The sequence below is a fragment of the Rhineura floridana genome, chromosome 18 (genome assembly GCF_030035675.1).
Source record: "Rhineura floridana isolate rRhiFlo1 chromosome 18, rRhiFlo1.hap2, whole genome shotgun sequence".
In the NCBI taxonomy this organism is placed as follows: Eukaryota; Metazoa; Chordata; class Lepidosauria; order Squamata; family Rhineuridae; genus Rhineura; species Rhineura floridana.
The window spans coordinates 8629298-8657059 of record NC_084497.1 but is presented as its reverse complement, the minus strand read 5'-3'; the positions used below and the strand labels follow the sequence as shown (position 1 = coordinate 8657059).

Genomic DNA, 27762 nt, shown 5'->3' with positions numbered 1-27762 from the left:
AATAATGAAAATGAAAGTAACAGCCAATTGAAACCAATTGCAACCTATTTACTAGTCAATTTATGGATCAAAAGGCCCAGCCTGCAGGTAGATCTCAAACTGTCAGGGAACACCACAGAGCATCCCAAACAATTGACATCAAACGGAACCAGGCTTACCAGAGTGGTAAGAGCTTTCTCTGTAGCATTGAATGACTTTGAATTGGGAATCCCCATCTCTGGCTTGTATTTGAGGTTGGTTATGGTGAAATTCACAGTGAAGTGTTCTTCTGCTGGGGCTGGGGGCTGAGTTGCTGGAATAAAACAAAAAATGAAAAACATTCTTAAAGAAGAATGATCTGTTCCATTCTGTTCACATTTGAATGCAAAACTAACAAATTTGTACTTCCCGAAACAATTGTGAACTGTAAGCTCAAACTTCTCCAAATTTTGTGATGCAATTTTCCACCCCCACCCTCAAAAAATGTGTGCCAAAAATATATTAGGGGCAGAAAAAATTATATATTGGTGAAAGTAACATACATAAATGCATTCTGTTAGGGGCCAAAAACGTTGCAAAAATTCCTGCCGTAGGAGAAATGCACCCTAAAATGCTGACAATTTTTTATGAGGCCTTTAAAAAAATAAGTAAATCACAAACTGATAGGAAATCTGGGAACCTGAATTTAAGATTGGGAAAAAAAATAGGAAACTGAAATTGATCGTTTTGTCTCTCTGTAGAGTCATTATCAAGACTTCTGTATGCCTCTTTTTCTTGGGTCTTGAAATTAGTTCTACAACCTTTTAAAAGATTATACTTACTTGGTTCCAGAGGGGCTTCATTATAACCTGATGAAAAAGAGAAGTTATTATTTGCAGGGATAAATTCTTCCAAGACACTGTTTAGAAATTACACTTCCCAGGAAGTGGAATAATACTGGAATAAATGTATGGTGTGAATGTCGCCCTCTCCTAGCATCCTGTCCTCACAGTGGCCAACCAGATGCCTCTTCTAGGAAGCTCACAACCAGGGCAGGAAGGCAAGAGCCCTCTGTCTCTGATCCTCGAGATAGCTAGTAGCCTTCATAGCCAGTAGCCATTAAATGGACATCGGAAGAGACCCTGCAGCTGGCTCCGGCCAAAGGGAGCCCCTCAGATTCCACCATCTTGTTCCTACAGTGTCCAACCAGATGCCCCAACACGAAGACCGCTCAAGTATGGCACCTGGACTGTCTATAGCGCTATAAGCAAATGCTGAAAATCCATTTGGCTACCGTTGATGTAGAGGCTGTATCTTTCCAAGCTGTAGGGCCCCATCTTGGTGAAACTTGTTGTCCCATTGACGATTTCATGGTACACCTTCACCCGGTCAAATGCCGGTGTGGCAGAGTTGTTCTGGTAAGAGCAGACAGCGTCCATCCCAGTTTCATCCCCGCTTAGCACAGGTCTAGAAGGAAAGACTGGATTTGAGCGGAAGAATTTTTGAACAGAGAGGAAGAAAGTTGCCATTGTCTGGGAGCAAGATATGATCAAAGCAGAAAAGTTTACAGAAGTTCACAGATTTGAGGAAGGCTGACCTCAGAGCTGACACTTTGCATCCCAGGTACATCGGGCCAATAGAGCTACTGGTGAGGATTCTGCCAAGCTGCAAAAGAAAGCTGAGTGAGTTTTAAGCCAACTAAAATCTATTCAGAGTAGACCCATTGAAAGTAAAGGATTTGGCTAAATATCATTGATTTCAATGGTAGAACTAAGATTCATTGTTTTAATAGGCCTACTCTGATTGTAACTAGGTTGTACACAACCCATTATCATTAAGTTAAACCTCATGTTTATGTCCATGGGGGTCGGGGGAGATGGAAGAGATTTTTGTATCAGTTGGGTTAGTTTTTAAATATTTTTGCCTTGGCTTTGTTGATGAGCTTTAGGCTCATTTATACTTTGATGTATATATTTTTTTCTTAATGTTGTAGTGATTATACTTTTTATTATGTGCTGTGCTACAGCATTTGGACTGTTTGTGTGAACCACTTTGAGCACATGTGTATTTGTGGGAAATGCGGTATATAAATAAATTTAATAATAATAATAATAATAATGTTTGTTCTACTCAGAGTAGACTAAGGATGGAAAGTTCTGTCAATTTCGGTTCTCTTAGTTTCTAATTTTTCTAATCTTAAATTCAGTTCTCGACATTTCTGCAGCAATATGAAATTTTATCCCAATAAACACATTTTTGTAGAGTTTTGACTAATGTACACGATTTCGGAAGCAATTTCTCATCATTGAATGCAGTTTTGTCTCTTATTTTCACTCATATATATTCATTTTGATGCATTTCTGGAAACATTGGCTGGTGGACTGACTTGCAAAATTCTAGTAAGTGTGAATTTTGAAGGATGGCTGGGTTTTGGTTTCCATATTGTTTCAGAAAGTGTTACTTTGGTAGATTTGATTATAACTTATTAATTAAATAATTAAATCTGTATCCTAGCTTGCTGCCAAATGGTACTCAGGCAGCTGAGAGCAATAACACAATTACAAACACAATCAAAGTAAATTATGAGGTTTTTTTAAAAAATATAAAAACAAGTCAGATAAAATATCTATAACTCTGGAAGTAGTCTTATACTGAGTCAGGCCAACAGTTCATCTAGCTCAGTATTGTCTGCACTGACTGGCAGCGACTCCCCAGAGTTTCACGTGGGAACCCTTACCTGAAGATGCCAGAGAACCTCGGACCTTCTGTATGCAAAGCAGGGGCTTTTACCACTGAGTTACAGCCCTTCCCCAAATCAATAAAAATAACCAGTTAAAACTAATTACATCATTTTTATCAGTCAGCTTGAGGCCAAAGGTCTATCTACATAAAAAAAGATGTCAATGGATGTCAAATCATCAGGGAAATCCACACTATCTCACAAACAATGGGCATTTGGAACTGGAGCTAAGCTTACCAGAGTGGTGAGCGCTTTCTCTGTAGCATTGAATGCCTTTGAATAGGGTGTTCCCAACTCCGGTTTGTATTTGAGGTTGGTTACGGTGAAATTCACAGTGAAGTGTTCAACCACTGGTACTGTAGTTGGCAAAACAGCTGGAACAGACAGAGGAAACGGAACAAAAAATTCGTTGGAGCTCCTTGATTGACATTTTTCAGTTATCAACATTTCCAAATTGCCTCATTTCTGGACTTACTTGTCTGCAGAGGAACTTCATTATACCCTAGTTGAGGGGGGGGGGGAGGAAGGAAAGAGAGAATCGTTAAGTGAGATAATGATTTTTTCAAGGAGAAACTTGATTGACAAATTTATCAGAATCAGGTTTCCCTAGCTGTGCATCTTGGGAGCTATAATTGACTTTTTCTGTCTCAAATCATGTACTGCAAATGAAACCTACAGCAAAAACGTTTGCACTGTGAACTGGTCCCGTTTCGTGTGCCAGTCAGTCTGCTTGCTAGTCCCTCTGTCATGAAACTCCATTCCGTCCCCTCCCCCATTCAGTTTTCTTTTTCTCCTTGCAACAATCCGTCAGCACTCCATGGTCAGTAAACCTCACAGGGCTGTTGTTAGGATCCCCCTCCACTTTAGGGTGTACAGAGAACCCTGTAACATTATGACAGGGCTAGGGAACTGGACCCAGCCGGTGGGCTGGTTTCTTCCACCACCCCCAAAAGCCAGCTTGATGGGTAGGTAGCGCTGGTCACCTGTCAACCACCCGATGTTATTATGATATCAGGTGACTCCTTGAAAGGGACTGCTGTTGACGTCTATTTGCAAGTAAAACCACTTGCAAATGGTCTTCACAGGCAATATCTTTCAATATCTCTCAGTACATGGGCACTGAGTAGGGATGGAAAGTTCTGTCGATTTTGGACTTCTCACCTTTTCATTTTTCTAATCATAAATTCAGTTCCCCGCATTTCTGTAGCAATTTGCGATTTAAAAAACCTCATGAAATTCTCCAACATTTTAGTGCAAATTTCTAATCAACACATTCTTGTAGGCATGACTCGTGCACATTTTCGCAAGTCATTTCTTGTTGTATAATGCATTTTTGTATGTTTTGTAAGTCTCCGCACTTCAAGAAGGACGCAGACAAACTGGAACGGGTTCAGAGGAGGGCAACAAAGATGATCAGGGGACTGGAAGCAAAGCCCTATGAGAAGAGACGAAAGAACCTGGGCATGTTTAGCCTGGAGAAAAGAAGACTGAGGGAGATATAATAGCACTCTTCACGTACATGAAAAGTTGCCACATAGAGGAGGGCCGGGATCTCTTCTCGATCGTCCCAGAGTGCAGGACACGGAAGAATGGACTCAAGTGACAGGAAGCCAGATTTCGACAGGACATCAGGAAAAACTTTCTGTTAGAGCCATACGACAATGGAACCCATTACCTAGAGAGGTAGTGGCTCTCTGACACTGGAGGCCTTCAAGAGGCAGCTGGACAGCCACCTGTCGGGTATCCTTGAATTTGGATTCCTGCATTGAGCAGGGGATTGGACTCTTCCAACTCTACAGTTCTATGATTCTATGAATCAGGCAAAACATTTCCTAAGTCATAGAGTTCCTTTTAAAAAAAAATAATTCTAACAATGCAACTACCCAGTCTAGGACCTGGGAGGGCAGGGTCCAAATCCCCCCTTCACTGTCTCTGTCAGCCTAACCTACCTCACATGGTTGTTGTAAGGATAAAATGGGGAGGGGGAGAACTGTGTGCGCTACCTTGAGCTCCTTGGAGGAAAGGTGGGATATAAATGTAAAAATAAATACACAAATAAAAGTGTAATGTTTCCATTCCACACTACGTCATTCTGGTGCTTGTGGTTTGTATCTAATGTTAATCCTACTCAGAGTAGCCCTTAGTGGGATCCAACCTTACGCCCCCCAATTATAGGGTTGAACAAGATTGACCCCCGGCTGCATCAACACCATGTACTCCACACACAATTGGCTCAAAATACTTAAAAAAATCCTAGTTGACTACCATTGACATAGAGACTGTATCTTTCCAAAGCATAAGGTCCCATCTTGGTGAAACCATTGGTCTGGTCAACAATTTCGTGGTACACCTTCACTCGGTCAAAGATGGGCATGGTGGAGTTGTTTCGGTAAGTGCAGATGGCGTCCATTCCTGTTTCATCACCGTTTTTCACCAATCTGGAAGGAGAGAGAGAGTCTGAGCAGAATCCTGAAGAGATAAAACAGTTGGTCAAGATGACCTCACTCATGTCTGGGCAAGAGATGGTCAGAGCAGAAATGTCCACTCATTTGGGGATAACTGACCTCAGAGTTGTCACATTGCATCCCAGGTATGCAGGGCCCATGCTACTGTTGGAGAGGATTCTGCCAAGCTAAAAATAGAAAGGATCCTTTGAGTTCATTTTGCATCCAGCCTTCCTGCCGAACCGTGCTGGATTGGCTAACAGCAGTAATGCAAATATCATAAAATGCATACCATAAAGTATCATAATTACAATTAAAAAACATAAAAAGAAAGGTAAACAATAATAATTTCAGCGGGGTTGAGTAGAACTAAGCTCTTTTCAGAGTAGACCCATTGAAATCCGTGGATGGAAATTAGGTCCATTAATCTCAGTATTTCTATGTCAAGTATGACTAACACTGAATACAACCCAACTAACTAATTGCACTAGTTGAAGGCAGGGCAAGGATGGCCACTAGCGCAATGGGACTTTCTTCCCTCTCCTCCCCCTGTGCAACCCCATGCCCTTCCCAAGTCTGCTCCAGAGAGTCAAGAGAACCCCCAGAACAGGGCACAGGGGACGAGAGGGGAGATCTCCTTAGTGCTACATTGAATACAACCCACTGAGTCAGTGAAACATAGTTTGATACAACTCAGAAATAATCATGAGAATGAAAATAACAATTGAAATAAACTGCATCCTATTTACTAGTCAGCTTATGGCCTAAATGCCTATGTCTATATAAAAATGCATTAGCTTGCCAAACTATCAGGGAACACCACACAGCATCCCAAAGAAGTGACATCAAATGGAACCAGGTTTACCAAAGTGGTGAGCGCTTTCTCTGTAGCATTGAATGCCTTCGAATGGGGAGTTGCCATCTCTGGCTTGAATTTGAGGTTGGTTACGGTGAAATTCACAGTGAAGTGTTCAACTGCTGGGGTTGGCATTTGGGTTGTCGTGGGCAAAACAGCTGGAAAGCAAAACAAATGTATATAATGACACTCCTCTGATAAGTGTTGTCATGATCAACATTCCCTTGTCCTTTCCCTGTCTATGTTCTGAATGGACTCGAAATCAGAATTTATATGCAACACTTACTTGGTTCTAGAGGCACTTCATTATAACCTAGGCAAAGGGAAGAAAGAATTATTAGTGGGATAGTCAAGACGGTAGTGTTTTAAGCAGGAATACTTAAAAAAAACCTAGCTGACTACCATTGACATAGAGACTGTATCTTTCCAAGGCATAAGGTCCCATCTTGGTGAAACCATTGGTCTGGTCAACAATGTCGTGGTACACCTTCACTCGGTCAAAGACGGGCATGGTGGAGTCGTTTCGGTAAGTGCAGATGGCGTCCATTCCTGTTTCATCACCGTTTTTCACCAATCTGGAAGGAGAGAGAGAGTCTGAGCAGAATCCTGAAGAGATAAAACAGTTGGCCAACATGACCTCACTCGTGTCTGGGCAAGAGATGGTCAGAGCAGAAATGTCCACTCATTTGGGGATAACTGACCTCAGAGTTGTCACATTGCATCCCAGGTATGCAGGGCCCATGCTACTGTTGGAGAGGATTCTGCCAAGCTGAAAATAGAAAGGATCCTTTGAGTATTATTCTTCGTTCATTTTGCATCCAGCCTTCCTGCCGAACCGTGCTGAGATTGGCTAACAGCAGTAATGCAAATATCATAAAATGCATACCATAAAGTATCATAATTACAATTAAAAAACATAAAAAGAAAGGTAAACAATAATAATTTCAGCGGGGTTGAGTAGAACTAAGCTCTTTTCAGAGTAGACCCATTGAAATCCGTGGATGGAAATTAGGTCCATTAATCTCAGTATTTCTATGTCAAGTATGACTAACACTGAATACAACCCAACTAACTAATTGCACTAGCTGAAGGCAGGGCAAGGATGGCCACTAGCGCAATGGGACTTTCTTCCCTCTCCTCCCCCTGTGCAACCCCATGCCCTTCCCAAGTCTGCTCCAGAGAGTCAAGAGAACCCCCAGAACAGGGCACAGGGGACGAGAGGGGAGATCTCCTTAGTGCTACATTGAATACAACCCACTGAGTCAGTGAAACATAGTTTGATACAACTCAGAAATAATCATGAGAATGAAAATAACAATTGAAATAAACTGCATCCTATTTACTAGTCAGCTTATGGCCTAAATGCCTATGTCTAAATAAAAATGCATTAGCCTGCCAAACTATCAGGGAACACCACACAGCATCCCAAAGAAGTGACATCAAATGGAACCAGGTTTACCAAAGTGGTGAGCGCTTTCTCTGTAGCATTGAATGCCTTCGAATGGGGAGTTGCCATCTCTGGCTTGAATTTGAGGTTGGTTACGGTGAAATTCACAGTGAAGTGTTCAACTGCTGGGGTTGGCATTTGGGTTGTCGTGGGCAAAACAGCTGGAAAGCAAAACAAATGTATATATTGACACTCCTCTGATGAAGTGTTGTCATGATCAACATTCCCTTGTCCTTTCCCTGTCTATGTTCTGAATGGACTCGAAATCAGAATTTATATGCAACACTTACTTGGTTCTAGAGGCACTTCATTATAACCTAGGCAAAGGGAAGAAAGAATTATTAGTGGGATAGTCAAGACGGTAGTGTTTTAAGCAGGAATACTTAAAAAAAACCTAGCTGACTACCATTGACATAGAGACTGTATCTTTCCAAGGCATAAGGTCCCATCTTGGTGAAACCATTGGTCTGGTCAACAATGTCGTGGTACACCTTCACTCGGTCAAAGACGGGCATGGTGGAGTCGTTTCGGTATGTGCAGATGGCGTCCATTCCTGTTTCATCACCGTTTTTCACCAATCTGGAAGGAGAGAGAGAGTCTGAGCAGAATCCTGAAGAGATAAAACAGTTGGCCAACATGACCTCACTCATGTCTGGGCAAGAGATGGTCAGAGCAGAAATGTCCACTCATTTGGGGATAACTGACCTCAGAGTTGTCACATTGCATCCCAGGTATGCAGGGCCCATGCTACTGTTGGAGAGGATTCTGCCAAGCTGAAAATAGAAAGGATCCTTTGAGTATTATTCTTCGTTCATTTTGCATCCAGCCTTCCTGCCGAACCGTGCTGAGATTGGCTAACAGCAGTAATGCAAATATCATAAAATGCATACCATAAAGTATCATAATTACAATTAAAAAACATAAAAAGAAAGGTAAACAATAATAATTTCAGCGGGGTTGAGTAGAACTAAGCTCTTTTCAGAGTAGACCCATTGAAATCCGTGGATGGAAATTAGGTCCATTAATCTCAGTATTTCTATGTCAAGTATGACTAACACTGAATACAACCCAACTAACTAATTGCACTAGCTGAAGGCAGGGCAAGGATGGCCACTAGCGCAATGGGACTTTCTTCCCTCTCCTCCCCCTGTGCAACCCCATGCCCTTCCCAAGTCTGCTCCAGAGAGTCAAGAGAACCCCCAGAACAGGGCACAGGGGACGAGAGGGGAGATCTCCTTAGTGCTACATTGAATACAACCCACTGAGTCAGTGAAACATAGTTTGATACAACTCAGAAATAATCATGAGAATGAAAATAACAATTGAAATAAACTGCATCCTATTTACTAGTCAGCTTATGGCCTAAATGCCTATGTCTAAATAAAAATGCATTAGCCTGCCAAACTATCAGGGAACACCACACAGCATCCCAAACAAGTGACATCAAATGGAACCAGGTTTACCAAAGTGGTGAGCGCTTTCTCTGTAGCATTGAATGCCTTCGAATGGGGAGTTGCCATCTCTGGCTTGAATTTGAGGTTGGTTACGGTGAAATTCACAGTGAAGTGTTCAACTGCTGGGGTTGGCATTTGGGTTGTCGTGGGCAAAACAGCTGGAAAGCAAAACAAATGTATATAATGACACTCCTCTGATAAGTGTTGTCATGATCAACATTCCCTTGTCCTTTCCCTGTCTATGTTCTGAATGGACTCGAAATCAGAATTTATATGCAACACTTACTTGGTTCTAGAGGCACTTCATTATAACCTAGGCAAAGGGAAGAAAGAATTATTAGTGGGATAGTCAAGACGGTAGTGTTTTAAGCAGGAATACTTAAAAAAAACCTAGTTGACTACCATTGACATAGAGACTGTATCTTTCCAAGGCATAAGGTCCCATCTTGGTGAAACCATTGGTCTGGTCAACAATGTCGTGGTACACCTTCACTCGGTCAAAGACGGGCATGGTGGAGTCGTTTCGGTAAGTGCAGATGGCGTCCATTCCTGTTTCATCACCGTTTTTCACCAATCTGGAAGGAGAGAGAGAGTCTGAGCAGAATCCTGAAGAGATAAAACAGTTGGCCAACATGACCTCACTCATGTCTGGGCAAGAGATGGTCAGAGCAGAAATGTCCACTCATTTGGGGATAACTGACCTCAGAGTTGTCACATTGCATCCCAGGTATGCAGGGCCCATGCTACTGTTGGAGAGGATTCTGCCAAGCTGAAAATAGAAAGGATCCTTTGAGTATTATTCTTCGTTCATTTTGCATCCAGCCTTCCTGCCGAACCGTGCTGAGATTGGCTAACAGCAGTAATGCAAATATCATAAAATGCATACCATAACGTATCATAATTACAATTAAAAAACATAAAAAGAAAGGTAAACAATAATAATTTCAGCGGGGTTGAGTAGAACTAAGCTCTTTTCAGAGTAGACCCATTGAAATCCGTGGATGGAAATTAGGTCCATTAATCTCAGTATTTCTATGTCAAGTATGACTAACACTGAATACAACCCAACTAACTAATTGCACTAGCTGAAGGCAGGGCAAGGATGGCCACTAGCGCAATGGGACTTTCTTCCCTCTCCTCCCCCTGTGCAACCCCATGCCCTTCCCAAGTCTGCTCCAGAGAGTCAAGAGAACCCCCAGAACAGGGCACAGGGGACGAGAGGGGAGATCTCCTTAGTGCTACATTGAATACAACCCACTGAGTCAGTGAAACATAGTTTGATACAACTCAGAAATAATCATGAGAATGAAAATAACAATTGAAATAAACTGCATCCTATTTACTAGTCAGCTTATGGCCTAAATGCCTATGTCTAAATAAAAATGCATTAGCCTGCCAAACTATCAGGGAACACCACACAGCATCCCAAACAAGTGACATCAAATGGAACCAGGTTTACCAAAGTGGTGAGCGCTTTCTCTGTAGCATTGAATGCCTTCGAATGGGGAGTTGCCATCTCTGGCTTGAATTTGAGGTTGGTTACGGTGAAATTCACAGTGAAGTGTTCAACTGCTGGGGTTGGCATTTGGGTTGTCGTGGGCAAAACAGCTGGAAAGCAAAACAAATGTATATATTGACACTCCTCTGATGAAGTGTTGTCATGATCAACATTCCCTTGTCCTTTCCCTGTCTATGTTCTGAATGGACTCGAAATCAGAATTTATATGCAACACTTACTTGGTTCTAGAGGCACTTCATTATAACCTAGGCAAAGGGAAGAAAGAATTATTAGTGGGATAGTCAAGACGGTAGTGTTTTAAGCAGGAATACTTAAAAAAAACCTAGCTGACTACCATTGACATAGAGACTGTATCTTTCCAAGGCATAAGGTCCCATCTTGGTGAAACCATTGGTCTGGTCAACAATGTCGTGGTACACCTTCACTCGGTCAAAGACGGGCATGGTGGAGTCGTTTCGGTAAGTGCAGATGGCGTCCATTCCTGTTTCATCACCGTTTTTCACCAATCTGGAAGGAGAGAGAGAGTCTGAGCAGAATCCTGAAGAGATAAAACAGTTGGCCAACATGACCTCACTCATGTCTGGGCAAGAGATGGTCAGAGCAGAAATGTCCACTCATTTGGGGATAACTGACCTCAGAGTTTTCACATTGCATCCCAGGTATGCAGGGCCCATGCTACTGTTGGAGAGGATTCTGCCAAGCTGAAAATAGAAAGGATCCTTTGAGTATTATTCTTCGTTCATTTTGCATCCAGCCTTCCTGCCGAACCGTGCTGAGATTGGCTAACAGCAGTAATGCAAATATCATAAAATGCATACCATAAAGTATCATAATTACAATTAAAAAACATAAAAAGAAAGGTAAACAATAATAATTTCAGCGGGGTTGAGTAGAACTAAGCTCTTTTCAGAGTAGACCCATTGAAATCCGTGGATGGAAATTAGGTCCATTAATCTCAGTATTTCTATGTCAAGTATGACTAACACTGAATACAACCCAACTAACTAATTGCACTAGCTGAAGGCAGGGCAAGGATGGCCACTAGCGCAATGGGACTTTCTTCCCTCTCCTCCCCCTGTGCAACCCCATGCCCTTCCCAAGTCTGCTCCAGAGAGTCAAGAGAACCCCCAGAACAGGGCACAGGGGACGAGAGGGGAGATCTCCTTAGTGCTACATTGAATACAACCCACTGAGTCAGTGAAACATAGTTTGATACAACTCAGAAATAATCATGAGAATGAAAATAACAATTGAAATAAACTGCATCCTATTTACTAGTCAGCTTATGGCCTAAATGCCTATGTCTAAATAAAAATGCATTAGCCTGCCAAACTATCAGGGAACACCACACAGCATCCCAAACAAGTGACATCAAATGGAACCAGGTTTACCAAAGTGGTGAGCGCTTTCTCTGTAGCACTGAATGCCTTCGAATGGGGAGTTGCCATCTCTGGCTTGAATTTGAGGTTGGTTACGGTGAAATTCACAGTGAAGTGTTCAACTGCTGGGGTTGGCATTTGGGTTGTCGTGGGCAAAACAGCTGGAAAGCAAAACAAATGTATATATTGACACTCCTCTGATGAAGTGTTGTCATGATCAACATTCCCTTGTCCTTTCCCTGTCTATGTTCTGAATGGACTCGAAATCAGAATTTATATGCAACACTTACTTGGTTCTAGAGGCACTTCATTATAACCTAGGCAAAGGGAAGAAAGAATTATTAGTGGGATAGTCAAGACGGTAGTGTTTTAAGCAGGAATACTTAAAAAAAACCTAGTTGACTACCATTGACATAGAGACTGTATCTTTCCAAGGCATAAGGTCCCATCTTGGTGAAACCATTGGTCTGGTCAACAATTTCGTGGTACACCTTCACTCGGTCAAAGACGGGCATGGTGGAGTCGTTTCGGTAAGTGCAGATGGCATCCATTCCTGTTTCATCACCGTTTTTCACCAATCTGGAAGGAGAGAGAGAGTCTGAGCAGAATCCTGAAGAGATAAAACAGTTGGCCAAGATGACCTCACTCGTGTCTGGGCAAGAGATGGTCAGAACAGAAATGTCCACTCATTTGGGGATAACTGACCTCAGAGTTGTCACATTGCATCCCAGGTATGCAGGGCCCATGCTACTGCTGGAGAGGATTCTGCCAAGCTGAAAATAGAAAGGATCCTTTGAGTTCATTTTGCATCCAGCCTTCCTGCCGAACCGTGCTGAGATTGGCTAACAGCAGTAATGCAAATATCATAAAATGCATACCATAAAGTATCATAATTACAATTAAAAAACATAAAAAGAAAGGTAAACAATAATAATTTCAGCGGGGTTGAGTAGAACTAAGCTCTTTTCAGAGTAGACCCATTGAAATCCGTGGATGGAAATTAGGTCCATTAATCTCAGTATTTCTATGTCAAGTATGACTAACACTGAATACAACCCAACTAACTAATTGCACTAGCTGAAGGCAGGGCAAGGATGGCCACTAGCGCAATGGGACTTTCTTCCCTCTCCTCCCCCTGTGCAACCCCATGCCCTTCCCAAGTCTGCTCCAGAGAGTCAAGAGAACCCCCAGAACAGGGCACAGGGGACGAGAGGGGAGATCTCCTTAGTGCTACATTGAATACAACCCACTGAGTCAGTGAAACATAGTTTGATACAACTCAGAAATAATCATGAGAATGAAAATAACAATTGAAATAAACTGCATCCTATTTACTAGTCAGCTTATGGCCTAAATGCCTATGACTAAATAAAAATGCATTAGCCTGCCAAACTATCAGGGAACACCACACAGCATCCCAAACAAGTGACATCAAATGGAACCAGGTTTACCAAAGTGGTGAGCGCTTTCTCTGTAGCATTGAATGCCTTCGAATGGGGAGTTGCCATCTCTGGCTTGAATTTGAGGTTGGTTACGGTGAAATTCACAGTGAAGTGTTCAACTGCTGGGGTTGGCATTTGGGTTGTCGTGGGCAAAACAGCTGGAAAGCAAAACAAATGTATATATTGACACTCCTCTGATGAAGTGTTGTCATGATCAACATTCCCTTGTCCTTTCCCTGTCTATGTTCTGAATGGACTCGAAATCAGAATTTATATGCAACACTTACTTGGTTCTAGAGGCACTTCATTATAACCTAGGCAAAGGGAAGAAAGAATTATTAGTGGGATAGTCAAGACGGTAGTGTTTTAAGCAGGAATACTTAAAAAAAACCTAGCTGACTACCATTGACATAGAGACTGTATCTTTCCAAGGCATAAGGTCCCATCTTGGTGAAACCATTGGTCTGGTCAACAATGTCGTGGTACACCTTCACTCGGTCAAAGACGGGCATGGTGGAGTCGTTTCGGTAAGTGCAGATGGCGTCCATTCCTGTTTCATCACCGTTTTTCACCAATCTGGAAGGAGAGAGAGAGTCTGAGCAGAATCCTGAAGAGATAAAACAGTTGGCCAACATGACCTCACTCGTGTCTGGGCAAGAGATGGTCAGAACAGAAATGTCCACTCATTTGGGGATAACTGACCTCAGAGTTGTCACATTGCATCCCAGGTATGCAGGGCCCATGCTACTGCTGGAGAGGATTCTGCCAAGCTGAAAATAGAAAGGATCCTTTGAGTTCATTTTGCATCCAGCCTTCCTGCCGAACCGTGCTGAGATTGGCTAACAGCAGTAATGCAAATATCATAAAATGCATACCATAAAGTATCATAATTACAATTAAAAAACATAAAAAGAAAGGTAAACAATAATAATTTCAGCGGGGTTGAGTAGAACTAAGCTCTTTTCAGAGTAGACCCATTGAAATCCGTGGATGGAAATTAGGTCCATTAATCTCAGTATTTCTATGTCAAGTATGACTAACACTGAATACAACCCAACTAACTAATTGCACTAGCTGAAGGCAGGGCAAGGATGGCCACTAGCGCAATGGGACTTTCTTCCCTCTCCTCCCCCTGTGCAACCCCATGCCCTTCCCAAGTCTGCTCCAGAGAGTCAAGAGAACCCCCAGAACAGGGCACAGGGGACGAGAGGGGAGATCTCCTTAGTGCTACATTGAATACAACCCACTGAGTCAGTGAAACATAGTTTGATACAACTCAGAAATAATCATGAGAATGAAAATAACAATTGAAATAAACTGCATCCTATTTACTAGTCAGCTTATGGCCTAAATGCCTATGTCTAAATAAAAATGCATTAGCCTGCCAAACTATCAGGGAACACCACACAGCATCCCAAAGAAGTGACATCAAATGGAACCAGGTTTACCAAAGTGGTGAGCGCTTTCTCTGTAGCATTGAATGCCTTCGAATGGGGAGTTGCCATCTCTGGCTTGAATTTGAGGTTGGTTACGGTGAAATTCACAGTGAAGTGTTCAACTGCTGGGGTTGGCATTTGGGTTGTCGTGGGCAAAACAGCTGGAAAGCAAAACAAATGTATATATTGACACTCCTCTGATGAAGTGTTGTCATGATCAACATTCCCTTGTCCTTTCCCTGTCTATGTTCTGAATGGACTCGAAATCAGAATTTATATGCAACACTTACTTGGTTCTAGAGGCACTTCATTATAACCTAGGCAAAGGGAAGAAAGAATTATTAGTGGGATAGTCAAGACGGTAGTGTTTTAAGCAGGAATACTTAAAAAAAACCTAGCTGACTACCATTGACATAGAGACTGTATCTTTCCAAGGCATAAGGTCCCATCTTGGTGAAACCATTGGTCTGGTCAACAATGTCGTGGTACACCTTCACTCGGTCAAAGACGGGCATGGTGGAGTCGTTTCGGTAAGTGCAGATGGCGTCCATTCCTGTTTCATCACCGTTTTTCACCAATCTGGAAGGAGAGAGAGAGTCTGAGCAGAATCCTGAAGAGATAAAACAGTTGGCCAACATGACCTCACTCGTGTCTGGGCAAGAGATGGTCAGAACAGAAATGTCCACTCATTTGGGGATAACTGACCTCAGAGTTGTCACATTACATTCCAGGTATGCAGGGCCCATGCTACTGCTGGAGAGGATTCTGCCAAGCTGAAAATAGAAAGGATCCTTTGAGTTCATTTTGCATCCAGCCTTCCTGCTGAACCGTGCTGAGATTGGCTAACAGCAGTAATGCAAATATCATAAAATGCATACCATAAAGTATCATAATTACAATTAAAAAACATAAAAAGAAAGGTAAACAATAATAATTTCAGCGGGGTTGAGTAGAACTAAGCTCTTTTCAGAGTAGACCCATTGAAATCCGTGGATGGAAATTAGGTCCATTAATCTCAGTATTTCTATGTCAAGTATGACTAACACTGAATACAACCCAACTAACTAATTGCACTAGCTGAAGGCAGGGCAAGGATGGCCACTAGCGCAATGGGACTTTCTTCCCTCTCCTCCCCCTGTGCAACCCCATGCCCTTCCCAAGTCTGCTCCAGAGAGTCAAGAGAACCCCCAGAACAGGGCACAGGGGACGAGAGGGGAGATCTCCTTAGTGCTACATTGAATACAACCCACTGAGTCAGTGAAACATAGTTTGATACAACTCAGAAATAATCATGAGAATGAAAATAACAATTGAAATAAACTCCATCCTATTTACTAGTCAGCTTATGGCCTAAATGCCTATGTCTAAATATTTATTTATTTATTTATTTTATTTATATACCGCCCTAAGCCCGAAGGCTCTCTGGGCGGTGTACATAAAAAGTAAAAGCAAGCACAATATATAAATACAATAAATACAATAACTCAAGAAACAAAAACACACAAACAATACGAGAACCAAACAACATCCAAAATACAACATAGTAATAAAATACTATAAAAATACACTTTAAAATGCCTGGGAGTATAAAAAGGTTTTCACCTGGCGCCGAAAAGATAGCAGCGTCGGCGCCAGGCGCACCTCATCAGGAAGACCATTCCACAGTTCGGGAGCCACAACCAAAAACGCCCTATTTCTAGTCACCATCCTCCGAGCTTCTTGATGGGATGGTACTCGGAGGAGGGCCTTAGATGTTGAGCGCAGTGTACGGGTAGTTTTATATTGGGAGAGGCGCTCCACCAGGTATTGCGGTCCCATGTCATGTAAGGCTTTATAGGTCAAAACCAGCACTTTGAATTTAGCCCGGAAACAAATAGGAAGCCAGTGCAGACGGGCCAAAACAGGTGTTATATGAGTGGACCTTCTGGTCCGCGTCAACAATCTGGCCGCTGCATTCTGGACTAACTGTAGTTTCCGAACTATCTTCAAGGGCAGCCCAACGTAGAGCGCATTGCAGTAGTCCAATCTAGAAGTTACCAGAGCATGAACTGAGGCGAGGTCGTCACCATCCAGATAGGGACGTAGCTGGGCTACCAATCGGAGATGGTAGAAAGCATTCCGTGCCACTGAGGCTACCTGAGCCTCAAGAGACAGGGAAGGGTCGAAAAGAACTCCCAAGCTACGAACCTGTTCTTTCAAGGGGAGTGTAACCCCATCCAGAACAGGGTGAACATCCACCATCTGGACAGAGAAGGCACTCACTAACAGCGTCTCGGTCTTGTCTGGATTAAGCTTCATAAAATAAAAATGCATTAGCCTGCCAAACTATCAGGGAACACCACACAGCATCCCAAACAAGTGACATCAAATGGAACCAGGTTTACCAAAGTGGTGAGCGCTTTCTCTGTAGCATTGAATGCCTTCGAATGGGGAGTTGCCATCTCTGGCTTGAATTTGAGGTTGGTTACGGTGAAATTCACAGTGAAGTGTTCAACTGCTGGGGTTGGCATTTGGGTTGTCGTGGGCAAAACAGCTGGAAAGCAAAACAAATGTATATATTGACACGCCTCTGATGAAGTGTTGTCATGATCAACATTCCCTTGTCCTTTCCCTGTCTATGTTCTGAATGGACTCGAAATCAGAATTTATATGCAACACTTACTTGGTTCTAGAGGCACTTCATTATAACCTAGGCAAAGGGAAGAAAGAATTATTAGTGGGATAGTCAAGACGGTAGTGTTTTAAGCAGGAATACTTAAAAAAAACCTAGTTGACTACCATTGACATAGAGACTGTATCTTTCCAAGGCATAAGGTCCCATCTTGGTGAAACCATTGGTCTGGTCAACAATTTCGTGGTACACCTTCACTCGGTCAAAGACGGGCATGGTGGAGTCGTTTTGGTAAGTGCAGATGGCATCCATTCCTGTTTCATCACCATTTTTCACCAATCTGGAAGGAGAGAGAGAGTCTGAGCAGAATCCTGAAGAGATAAAACAGTTGGCCAACATGACCTCACTCATGTCTGGGCAAGAGATGGTCAGAGCAGAAATGTCCACTCATTTGGGGATAACTGACCTCAGAGTTGTCACATTGCATCCCAGGTATGCAGGGCCCATGCTACTGTTGGAGAGGATTCTGCCAAGCTGAAAATAGAAAGGATCCTTTGAGTATTATTCTTCATTCATTTTGCATCCAGCCTTCCTGCCGAACTGTGCTGAGATTGGCTAACAGCAGTAATGCAAATATCATAAAATGCATACCATAAAGTATCATAATTACAATTAAAAAACATAAAAAGAAAGGTAAACAATAATAATTTCACCGGGGTTGAGTAGAACGAAGCTCTTTTCAGAGTACACCCATTGAAATCCGTGGATGGAAATTAGGTCCATTAATCTCAGTATTTCTATTTCAAGTATGACTAACACTGAATACAACCCAACTAACTAATTGCACTAGCTGAAGGCAGGGCAAGGATGGCCACTAGCGCAATGGGACTTTCTTCCCTCTCCTCCCCCTGTGCAACCCCATGCCCTTCCCAAGTCTGCTCCAGAGAGTCAAGAGAACCCCCAGAACAGGGCACAGGGGACGAGAGGGGAGACCTCCTTAGTGCTACATTGAATACAACCCACTGAGTCAGTGAAACATAGTTTGATACAACTCAGAAATAATCATGAGAATGAAAATAACAATTGAAATAAACTGCATCCTATTTACTAGTCAGCTTATGGCCTAAATGCCTATGTCTAAATAAAAATGCATTAGCCTGCCAAACTATCAGGGAACACCACACAGCATCCCAAACAAGTGACATCAAATGGAACCAGGTTTACCAAAGTGGTGAGCGCTTTCTCTGTAGCATTGAATGCCTTCGAATGGGGAGTTGCCATCTCTGGCTTGAATTTGAGGTTGGTTACGGTGAAATTCACAGTGAAGTGTTCAACTGCTGGGGTTGGCATTTGGGTTGTCGTGGGCAAAACAGCTGGAAAGCAAAACAAATGTATATATTGACACTCCTCTGATGAAGTGTTGTCATGATCAACATTCCCTTGTCCTTTCCCTGTCTATGTTCTGAATGGACTCGAAATCAGAATTTATATGCAACACTTACTTGGTTCTAGAGGCACTTCATTATAACCTAGGCAAAGGGAAGAAAGAATTATTAGTGGGATAGTCAAGACGGTAGTGTTTTAAGCAGGAATACTTAAAAAAAACCTAGTTGACTACCATTGACATAGAGACTGTATCTTTCCAAGGCATAAGGTCCCATCTTGGTGAAACCATTGGTCTGGTCAACAATTTCGTGGTACACCTTCACTCGGTCAAAGACGGGCATGGTGGAGTCGTTTTGGTAAGTGCATATGGCGTCCATTCCGGTTTCATCCCCATTTTTCACCAATCTGGAAGGAAAGAGAGAGAGAGAGTCTGAGCAGAATCCTGAAGAGATTGAATGGTTGGCCAAGATGACCTCACTCGTGTCTGGGCAAGAGATGGGCAGAGCAGAAATATTCGCATAAAATGCATACCATAAAGTATCTTAAATTACAATTTTAAAAACAATAAAAATAAAGATGTTTAAACAACAATAATGTGTTATATTGAATCTTAGTCACACTCAGAGTAGACTCATTCAAATTAATGCACGTGACTGTGGAAGGAAGCAACACCTCATGTTTTCAAATCAGATCCATTAGGGAAACCTTTATTTGTTTAAACACAAGAATAAAACAGGCAGCTGTCCAGGGAGAAAACCAGACTGATATGGAAATACCATGAAAGCCAAAAATATTGGTTGGGCCAATGCTGCTAGCTGAGAGGATTCTGCCAAGCTGAAAAAGAAAAGGTACATTGACTAAGTCAATGTACCTAGGGAAGTGGTGGGCTGTCCAATACTGGCGGTGTCAAAGAAGCAGATGGACAGCCAACAGTTTGGTATGTTTTAAGTTGGATTCCTGCGTTGAGCAGGGGGTTGGACTAGAAGGCCTTATAGGCCCGTCCCAGCTCTATTATTCTATGTTTCTATGAGTCTGAGCAGAATTCTGAAGAGATCAAATGATTGAGCAAGGTGATCTCACTTGTGTCTGGGTAAGAGATGATCAGAGCAGAAATGGTCACACATTGGTCGATGACTGACCTCAGAGTTGTCACTTTGCATCCCAGATATGCTGGGCCAATGCTGCTAATTGCGAGGATTCTGCCAAGCTGAAAAAGAAAAGATACATTGATTAATTCCAGTGGTGGCTGGTGCCCGCTGGGACTGGCAGAAAGCAGGGAGGCCAACAGTAGGGGGCGCTAGACCCAATGACAGCCAGAGCCAACTAATTCTAATTTCATCTCTATCCTGTTGAGTTTTACAGGGCCTAAGAAGGAGGGTGCTGACAGGCAGTGCCATCACTTTTGTAAGGAAGAAGGCGGGCAGGTGGGAGCTGGCAGAAGGCAACCTTGAGGCTGGTGGGGCTGTGCCCCTAATGGATGAGCCTCCCCTAACTAAGTCAAACCAGAACACTCCATGGTTTATCACAAGCAAGCATAACGAATCGGATCAGAATTGGGCTTACCAGAGTGGTGAGCGCTTTCTCTGTAGCATTGAATGCCTTTGAATGGGGAGTTCCCATCTCTGGTTTGTATTTGAGGTTGGTTACGGTGAAATTCACGGTGAAATGTTCAAGTGCTGGGATTGGGGTCGGTGTCTGGGTTGGTGTTGACAAAGTGGCTGAAACAGAAGGAGGGGAAAACTTATACTAAATGATGCACTGAACTGCTGACTAATTTTCATGAGGACTTAAAAGAGTTTGCAAAGTGATGTGGAAACATGCACAACTGAACATTAGAATGGAAAACTTAGGAAGAGCAAGAAAGTGAAACTGACAGATTCCCTCAGTTGCCGTACTAAACAATGTTTATATGGGTACTTACTCGTTTGAAGAGGGACTTCATTATAACCTAGAAAAAAGGAAGAAACCAGGGTGCGTGAAACAGAGGAGTTAGCAGTGTTTCAAATGGATCAACTTGAAAATAAAATAACAGGCTGGATCTGGACTTCCCCTCAGCAGGCTGCTGAGGGGATGCTCCCCAATATTCCCCTCTCTCCCCAAATTTGCTCAATAGAATTTGGGATCCCTGGAGAACAGGAGAGCCCATGGGCCAAATTTGGCTAGTGAGGCCAAACTTCTGAATCTGCTGAGAGGGCTGGGCTTGGGGAATCCATCCCTTACATTGCTACTACTCCTACATACATAGATCCTCTATCCACTTGCTTACCGTTGACATACAGGCTGTATCTTTCCAAATGGTAGGGCCCTATTTTGGTGAAACAGTCAGTCTGGTTAACTATTTCGTGGTACACCTTCACTCGGTCAAAGACAGGCATGGTGGAGTCATTGTGGTAAGTGCAGATGGCATCCATTGCAGTTCCGTCTCCATCTCTCACCGGGCTAAGAAGAAAGAGTGAATTCAGGATGCAAGACTGGACACTGATCTTGCTGGGTGAGATATGACCAGCACTGATACGTTCATGCCTTTGAGGATGGCTTACCTCAGTTGAGTCACTTTGCACCCTGAATATGTGGGGCCAATGCTGCTATTGTGCAGAATCTTGCCAAGCTGAGAAAGAAAGGATGCATTATGTTAAACCAACAGAATGCTCCAAACCTCATCACAAACAGTTCCCACAAGTGGATTGGAATCAGACTTACCAGTGTGGTAAGCACTCTTTCTGTTGCATTGAAGGCCATTGTATTGGGAGTCCCCATTTCTGGCTTGTACTTGAGGTTGGTTATGGTGAAATTGATGGTGAAGTGTTCAACCGCTGGGATTGGGGTTGGCGTTTGAGTTGGTGTTGGCAAAGTGGCTGGAACAGAAGGAGAAAGAATCATATAGGATGGTGTCTTGAGAGTCATTGCATGACATGATTGATAAATTATAACAAATCAATCAAAGAGTGATCTTATTATGCTCTTTCTGTGACATATTGCCATCACCAAATATTGCCAGATACCCAGGTGTAAGCATAACAAAAAAATGAGAAAAAAATATTTTCAAGTTAATTCTGGGACTCTGTGGAAATCAGTTTGTTAAGATCTTAGGAGGTAAGGCAAGCTTATCACTTTCTAGTAGGATTGCATCCACCAAAATGATGTTCTTAAAAAGACTTACATATTTATTGCATGTATTACTGACAGAAGTCCCGATTAAGAATTTTAAATTACAGCAAAAGAAGTTGGAGGTTTTTATTTTTAAGAGCAAAACTCCGAGGACAGACACCTAGGTCTCTGAGATCCAGACCATCACTAAAGAATTATTATGAGGTATATCAATTATGACATCTGTTTACCTTTATGAATCCAAATTTGAATTCTTATTGGTCCCAAAGAGAACACCACTTTCTGAAGGAGTCACCCAGTAGGTCTCCCATTTGTGAAGAAATACATTAAACTTGATTGGATAGAGCAAAATTAATCCTCTCAGGCACTGTTCTTCAACTTTGGCCCCCCAGATGTTGTTGGACTACAACTCCCATCATCCTTGGCCATTGTCTAAGCTGGCTGGGATTGATGGGAGTTGTAGTCCAGCATCATCTGGGGTCCCAAGGTTGAAGAACAGTGCTTTAAGGCACCTTGACAAGTTTAGAAAACAGGTAAAGAGACACAGTGTCAGGGATATCACCTCTCATCCCTAGGGGTGAGAATCCTGATATCATCGGGTTTAGAAGAGAGTTCAGAGGAGGGCAATGAGGATGATCAAGGGACTAGAAACAAAGCCATATGCTGATGACCTTTTCACTTGCCTTGTAAGCAGGCCTCCTTTGGGGATCAAGGGGGTTGTCCCAACGAGACAGCAAACATACTGAGATCCAGGCTGCCAGAACTAATGATAATCCCTGCCCGGACTTCCTGCAGTGAGAATAGTCCCTGCTCTGTCTTAACTCAGTTGTAAAATGCCCTATGTGTAGAAGGTTAAAGAATACCCAATAATAATAGCCACAGGAATAGACATACCTCTCTTTGTCTCTGACGTGGCGGCCAATGTAGTCACTAAGGAACTAGCAGGGGCTTCTGTAATTTCTCTGGGAGTTGTAAAGGCTCCTGTAGTCATTGTCGAAGTAGTTCCTGTCCTCACTGAGGAAGTAGTCGAAAGCGCTGTACTTCCTAAGGCAGCAGTATAGGTCCCTGTAGTTACTGCAGAAGTAATAGAAGGCTCCGTTCTTTCTAGGGAAGTACTAGTGGCCCCTGAAAGCATTGCGGACTTTGTAGAGGTCCCTGTAATTGCTATGGAAGTAGTAGAGATTCCTGTCATCATTGAGGAAGTAGCTGAAGTCTCTGTAATTTCAGGGAGAGTAGTAGTGACGCCTGTTCTCGCTAAAGAAACAGTAGAAGCCTCTGTAGTTTCTTTGGGTGTAGTAGGGATTGCTGTTATCATTGAGGAAGAAGTTGATGTATCTATAATTTCTGTGGAAGTAGTAGTAGCTTCTGTAGTAACTGAGAAACTAGTTGAAGGCTCCAAAAGTGCTGTGGAAGTAGTAGTGGCCCCTGTAGCCACTACAAAAGTAGTAGGGGGCTCCGTGCTTTCATGGGAAGTAGTAGTGGCCTCTGTAGTCACTGAAAAAGTAGTGGTAGGTTTCCTACTTTCTTGGGAAGAAGTGATGGTCACTGTAGTCATTGAAGAAGTAGGAGGAGACCCTCCACTTTCTGGGAAAGATGTAATGGACAATGTAGTCATTGGGGAAGCAGTAGGAGGCCTTGTGCTTTCTGGTGAAGTAGCAGTGACTGCTGTAGTCACTATGGAAGTAGTAGTAGGCTCTGTACTTTCTGGGAAAGATGTAGTGGCCACTGTAGTTACTGAGGAAGTAGTAGGAGGCTTTGTGCTTTCAGGGGATGTAGTTGTGCCAATGGTAGTCACTAAGGAGGTTGTAGGAGTGCCTGTGCTTTCTGGAGAATTAGTAGTAGATGCTGTATTCACTGAAGATGTAGTAGGAGGCTCTGTGCTTTCTGGGGAAGTAGTAGTGGCTGCTGGAGTCATTGAAGAAGTAGTAGGAGGCTCTGTACTTATGGGGGAAGTAGTAGTAGATGCTGTAGTTGCTGAGGAAGTTGTAGGAGTCTCTGCACTTTCTGGGGAAGTAGTATTTGCTGCTGTAGTCACTGAGGAAGTAGTAGGAAGCTCTGTGCTTTCTGGGTATGTAGTGGTGGCTGCTGTAGTTACTGGGAAAGTAGTAGCAGGCTGTGGGCTTTTTGGGAAAGTATTGGTGGCTGCTGTAGTAATTAGGGAGGTACGAGGAGGCTCTGTACTTTCTGGGTAAGCAGTAGTGGCTGCTGTATTTAGTGAGGAAAGTGTAGGAGACTCTCTGCTTTCTGGGGATGTATTGGCGGCCACAGTAGTCACTGAGGAAGTTGTAGGAGTCCCTGTACTTTCTAGGGATGTAGTGGTGGCTGCTGTAGTTAATGAGTAACTAGTAGGAGGCTCTCTGATTTCTGGGGAAGTACTGGTGGGAGTCTCTGTACTTTTTTGGGATGAAGTAGTGGCTGTTGTAGACACTAAGGAAGTAAAAAAAGGCTCTGTCCTTTCTTGGGAAGTAGTAGTGGCTCCTGTATTCACTGAGGACATTGTAGGAGTCTCTTTGCTTTCTGGGGAAGTAAGAGTGACTGCTGTAGTCACTGAGGAAGTACGAGGAAGCTCTGTGCTTTCTGGGGATGTAGTGGTGGCAGCTGTAGTCACTGGGGAGGTTGTAGGAGTCTCTGTGCTTTCTAGGGAAGAGGTAGTGGCTGCTGGATTCACTGAGGAAGTAGTCGTGGTCTCTGTGGTCTCTGGGGAAGTAGTAGTAGCTGCTGTAGTCACTGAGGAAGTAGTAGGAGTCTCTGTGCTTTCTGGGGAAGAAAAAGTGGCTGCTGTATTCACTGAAGAACTTGTCTCTGTGCTTTCATCAGCACCTCTACAAGACTCTTCCCTCCATCTTTGTTGTAAGGCACTATTTAAGGTATTTTTGTATTATACTTACTTGCTTCAAGAGGGGCTTCATTGTAACCTGTGAAAAGGAAGAGAGAACACTTTGTAATATGTCCAGGATATTGGATCCACACAGATAACCTTAGTATAATTCACTAATATGCAAAAAGCCTTGCGGTTTAAGAATGTACCTGTAGCCCACAGATATTTCTACCAAACTTTAAAAAGCAGGGAAATTGGGCAGCTATAGTGAATGCACCCAGGGAGCAGGAGACCTGACCTCCTCTCTGAAATATTGTACTGCCCTACAAAGTTGTCAAAATGCAAACAATTTGGGTTGGTCTTTCACAGTCCAATCCACTTGCTGTGTAGCTTGGAAGAATTTGATAACACAGATAACCTTAGTATAATTCTACTCACAGGATGCTTTTCACTATCTACCAAAATCTGCTCCCTAGAAAATGGGAAACCTCTGTTTTGAATACTGAGGATCTGATTCCACTTCCTAAATCTCCAGGGCAGAAGCGAATGTCTCTGTTCTACAGCAAGAGCCCTTGCCACTCTGTAAATTATGGATATGATGAGGGTGATGGGCTTGGAAAACCAGGCATTGTGTTACTTCTACACAACACACAAACAGAAGGATAGTTCTATCCACATCAAATGCTTAAAAAACACTTGACTACCATTGACATAGAGGCTGTATCTTTCCAGGTAGTATTGACCCATCTTGGTGAAACCATAAGTCTGGTTAACTATCTCATGGTACACTTTCACACGGTCAAAGACGGGCGTGGAGGAGTCATTGCGGTAAGTGCAGATGGCGTCCATTCCAGTTTCATCCCCATTTCTCACCGGTCTGGGAGGAGAGAGAGAGAAAGAATTCAGGATGCAGGACTGAGCACAGAGATGGATGAGAAGGGAGGATGTCGATCCTGCCTGGGTGTTACATCTAGCGCAGACCTGTTCACATGCTTGAGGATGTCTTACCTCAGCTGAGTCACTTTACACTCCAGATATGCTGAGCCAATGCTGCTCTTGAGGAGAATTTTGTCCAGCTGAGAAAGACAGGAGACAGTGAGTGTGTCAATGCAAATGGCAGTGACAAAGATCCCCAAAATTTCCCACTCGCTGTCATGGAGTCCCGCTTACCAAGCGCATGAGATCCTTCTCTGTGGCATTGAACAGTCGAGAGCCAGGAGTTCCCATCTCCGGCTTGTATTTGAGGTTGGTTAAGGTGAAATTGACGGTGAAGTGTTCAACCTCTGGGATTGGGGTTGGCGTTTGGGTTGGCGTTGGCAAAGTGGCTGGAAAAAAAGGAGAAAGAATCATATTGGGCGGCGCCTAGAGGCTCATCACATGATGTGATTGACATGTATCACAAATCAATCCAGCAATAAAAGAGTGTTCATACTGGTCATATTCATCAATACAATAAATAAACCAGAGTTCATACTGACACTCCTTTATGGCTATAGCGCCATCATCAGCACCTCTACAAGACTCTTCCCTCCATCTTTGTTGTAAGGCACTATTTAAGATATTTTTGTATTATACTTACTTGCTTCAAGAGGGGCTTCATTGTAACCTGTGAAAAGGAAGAGAGAACACTTTGTAATATGTCCAGGATATTGGATCCACACAGATAACCTTAGTATAATTCACTAATATGCAAAAAGCCTTGCGGTTTAAGAATGTACCTATAGCCCACAGATATTTCTACCAAACTTTAAAAAGCAGGGAAATTGGGCAGCTATAGTGAATGCACCCAGGGAGCAGGAGACCTGACCTCCTCTCTGAGATATTGTACTGCCCTACAAAGTTGTCAAAATGCAAACACAATTTGGGTTGGTCTTTCACAGTCCAATCCACTTGCTGTGTAGCTTGGAAGAATTTGATAACACAGATAACCTTAGTATAATTCTACTCACAGGATGCTTTTCACTATCTACCAAAATCTGCTCCCTAGAAAATGGGAAACCTCTGTTTTGAATACTGAGGATCTGATTCCACTTCCTAAATCTCCAGGGCAGAAGCGAATGTCTCTGTTCTACAGCAAGAGCCCTTGCCACTCTGTAAATTATGGATATGATGAGGGTGATGGGCTTGGAAAACCAGGCATTGTGTTACTTCTACACAACACACAAACAGAAGGATAATTCTATCCACATCAAATGCTTAAAAAACACTTGACTACCATTGACATAGAGGCTGTATCTTTCCAGGTAGTATTGACCCATCTTGGTGAAACCATAAGTCTGGTTAACTATCTCATGGTACACTTTCACACGGTCAAAGACGGGCGTGGAGGAGTCATTGCGGTAAGTGCAGATGGCGTCCATTCCAGTTTCATCCCCATTTCTCACCGGTCTGGGAGGAGAGAGAGAGAAAGAATTCAGGATGCAGGACTGAGCACAGAGATGGATGAGAAGGGAGGATGTCGATCCTGCCTGGGTGTTACATCTAGCGCAGACCTGTTCACATGCTTGAGGATGTCTTACCTCAGCTGAGTCACTTTACACTCCAGATATGCTGAGCCAATGCTGCTCTTGAGGAGAATTTTGTCCAGCTGAGAAAGACAGGAGACAGTGAGTGTGTCAATGCAAATGGCAGTGACAAAGATCCCCAAAATTTCCCACTCGCTGTCATGGAGTCCCGCTTACCAAGCGCATGAGATCCTTCTCTGTGGCATTGAACAGTCGAGAGCCAGGAGTTCCCATCTCCGGCTTGTATTTGAGGTTGGTTAAGGTGAAATTGACGGTGAAGTGTTCAACCTCTGGGATCGGGGTTGGCGTTTGGGTTGGCATTGGCAAAGTGGCTGGAACAGGAGAAAGTAACATCAGTCACATGGTGCAATTGATAAATATAAAAAATCAGTAAGTGAATCAATCAAATAGCATTCATATTGATGTGTTTCCACTGAATCACTGGAACAGAAAGAGAGAAAATCCTGTTAGATGGTGTCTAGTGGCTCAACGCATAACGCAACTGACATACATCAGAAATCAATCCAGCAATTGAAGTGTTTGTACTGGCATGACTCCCTGGGAGTTGGCTTCAAGCACAGTAGCATGGACCTACCAGGAGGTTGCTGGCCCTTCAGAAGGGCTCTATCCATTAATTTCAGTGGGTTGACTCTGACTAGA

The 27762-nt window shown here is 43.1% G+C and overlaps 1 protein-coding gene across 1 annotated transcript in view; it reads right to left on the bottom strand.

Annotated features, from left to right (window-relative positions):
* Nucleotides 1–27423, bottom strand: part of LOC133372786 (mucin-16-like) — a 47260-nt gene extending 19837 nt beyond the window's left edge. The window contains exons 1-54 of the mRNA XM_061601853.1: nt 27280–27423; nt 27118–27185; nt 26814–26986; nt 26178–26204; nt 25769–25923; nt 25607–25674; nt 25303–25475; nt 24669–24695; nt 21373–21527; nt 21213–21280; nt 20939–21111; nt 20594–20620; nt 20236–20390; nt 19812–19879; nt 18905–19077; nt 18789–18815; nt 18511–18659; nt 17753–17820; nt 17442–17626; nt 17338–17364; nt 17060–17208; nt 15381–15448; nt 15082–15254; nt 14966–14992; nt 14688–14836; nt 13942–14009; nt 13643–13815; nt 13527–13553; nt 13249–13397; nt 12503–12570; nt 12204–12376; nt 12088–12114; nt 10753–10956; nt 10637–10663; nt 10359–10507; nt 9601–9668; nt 9302–9474; nt 9186–9212; nt 8909–9057; nt 8151–8218; nt 7852–8024; nt 7736–7762; nt 7458–7606; nt 6700–6767; nt 6401–6573; nt 6285–6311; nt 6008–6156; nt 5263–5330; nt 4964–5136; nt 2936–3072; nt 1556–1623; nt 1253–1425; nt 801–827; nt 159–292 (exon numbers count right to left, since the gene is read on the bottom strand). Coding sequence (XP_061457837.1) covers nt 159–292; nt 801–827; nt 1253–1425; nt 1556–1623; nt 2936–3072; nt 4964–5136; nt 5263–5330; nt 6008–6156; nt 6285–6311; nt 6401–6573; nt 6700–6767; nt 7458–7606; nt 7736–7762; nt 7852–8024; nt 8151–8218; nt 8909–9057; nt 9186–9212; nt 9302–9474; nt 9601–9668; nt 10359–10507; nt 10637–10663; nt 10753–10956; nt 12088–12114; nt 12204–12376; nt 12503–12570; nt 13249–13397; nt 13527–13553; nt 13643–13815; nt 13942–14009; nt 14688–14836; nt 14966–14992; nt 15082–15254; nt 15381–15448; nt 17060–17208; nt 17338–17364; nt 17442–17626; nt 17753–17820; nt 18511–18659; nt 18789–18815; nt 18905–19077; nt 19812–19879; nt 20236–20390; nt 20594–20620; nt 20939–21111; nt 21213–21280; nt 21373–21527; nt 24669–24695; nt 25303–25475; nt 25607–25674; nt 25769–25923; nt 26178–26204; nt 26814–26986; nt 27118–27185; nt 27280–27423 — 5772 coding nt within the window. The remainder of the gene's footprint in view (nt 1–158; nt 293–800; nt 828–1252; nt 1426–1555; nt 1624–2935; nt 3073–4963; nt 5137–5262; nt 5331–6007; nt 6157–6284; nt 6312–6400; nt 6574–6699; nt 6768–7457; nt 7607–7735; nt 7763–7851; nt 8025–8150; nt 8219–8908; nt 9058–9185; nt 9213–9301; nt 9475–9600; nt 9669–10358; nt 10508–10636; nt 10664–10752; nt 10957–12087; nt 12115–12203; nt 12377–12502; nt 12571–13248; nt 13398–13526; nt 13554–13642; nt 13816–13941; nt 14010–14687; nt 14837–14965; nt 14993–15081; nt 15255–15380; nt 15449–17059; nt 17209–17337; nt 17365–17441; nt 17627–17752; nt 17821–18510; nt 18660–18788; nt 18816–18904; nt 19078–19811; nt 19880–20235; nt 20391–20593; nt 20621–20938; nt 21112–21212; nt 21281–21372; nt 21528–24668; nt 24696–25302; nt 25476–25606; nt 25675–25768; nt 25924–26177; nt 26205–26813; nt 26987–27117; nt 27186–27279) is intronic.
* Nucleotides 27424–27762: the final 339 nt, after the last annotated feature.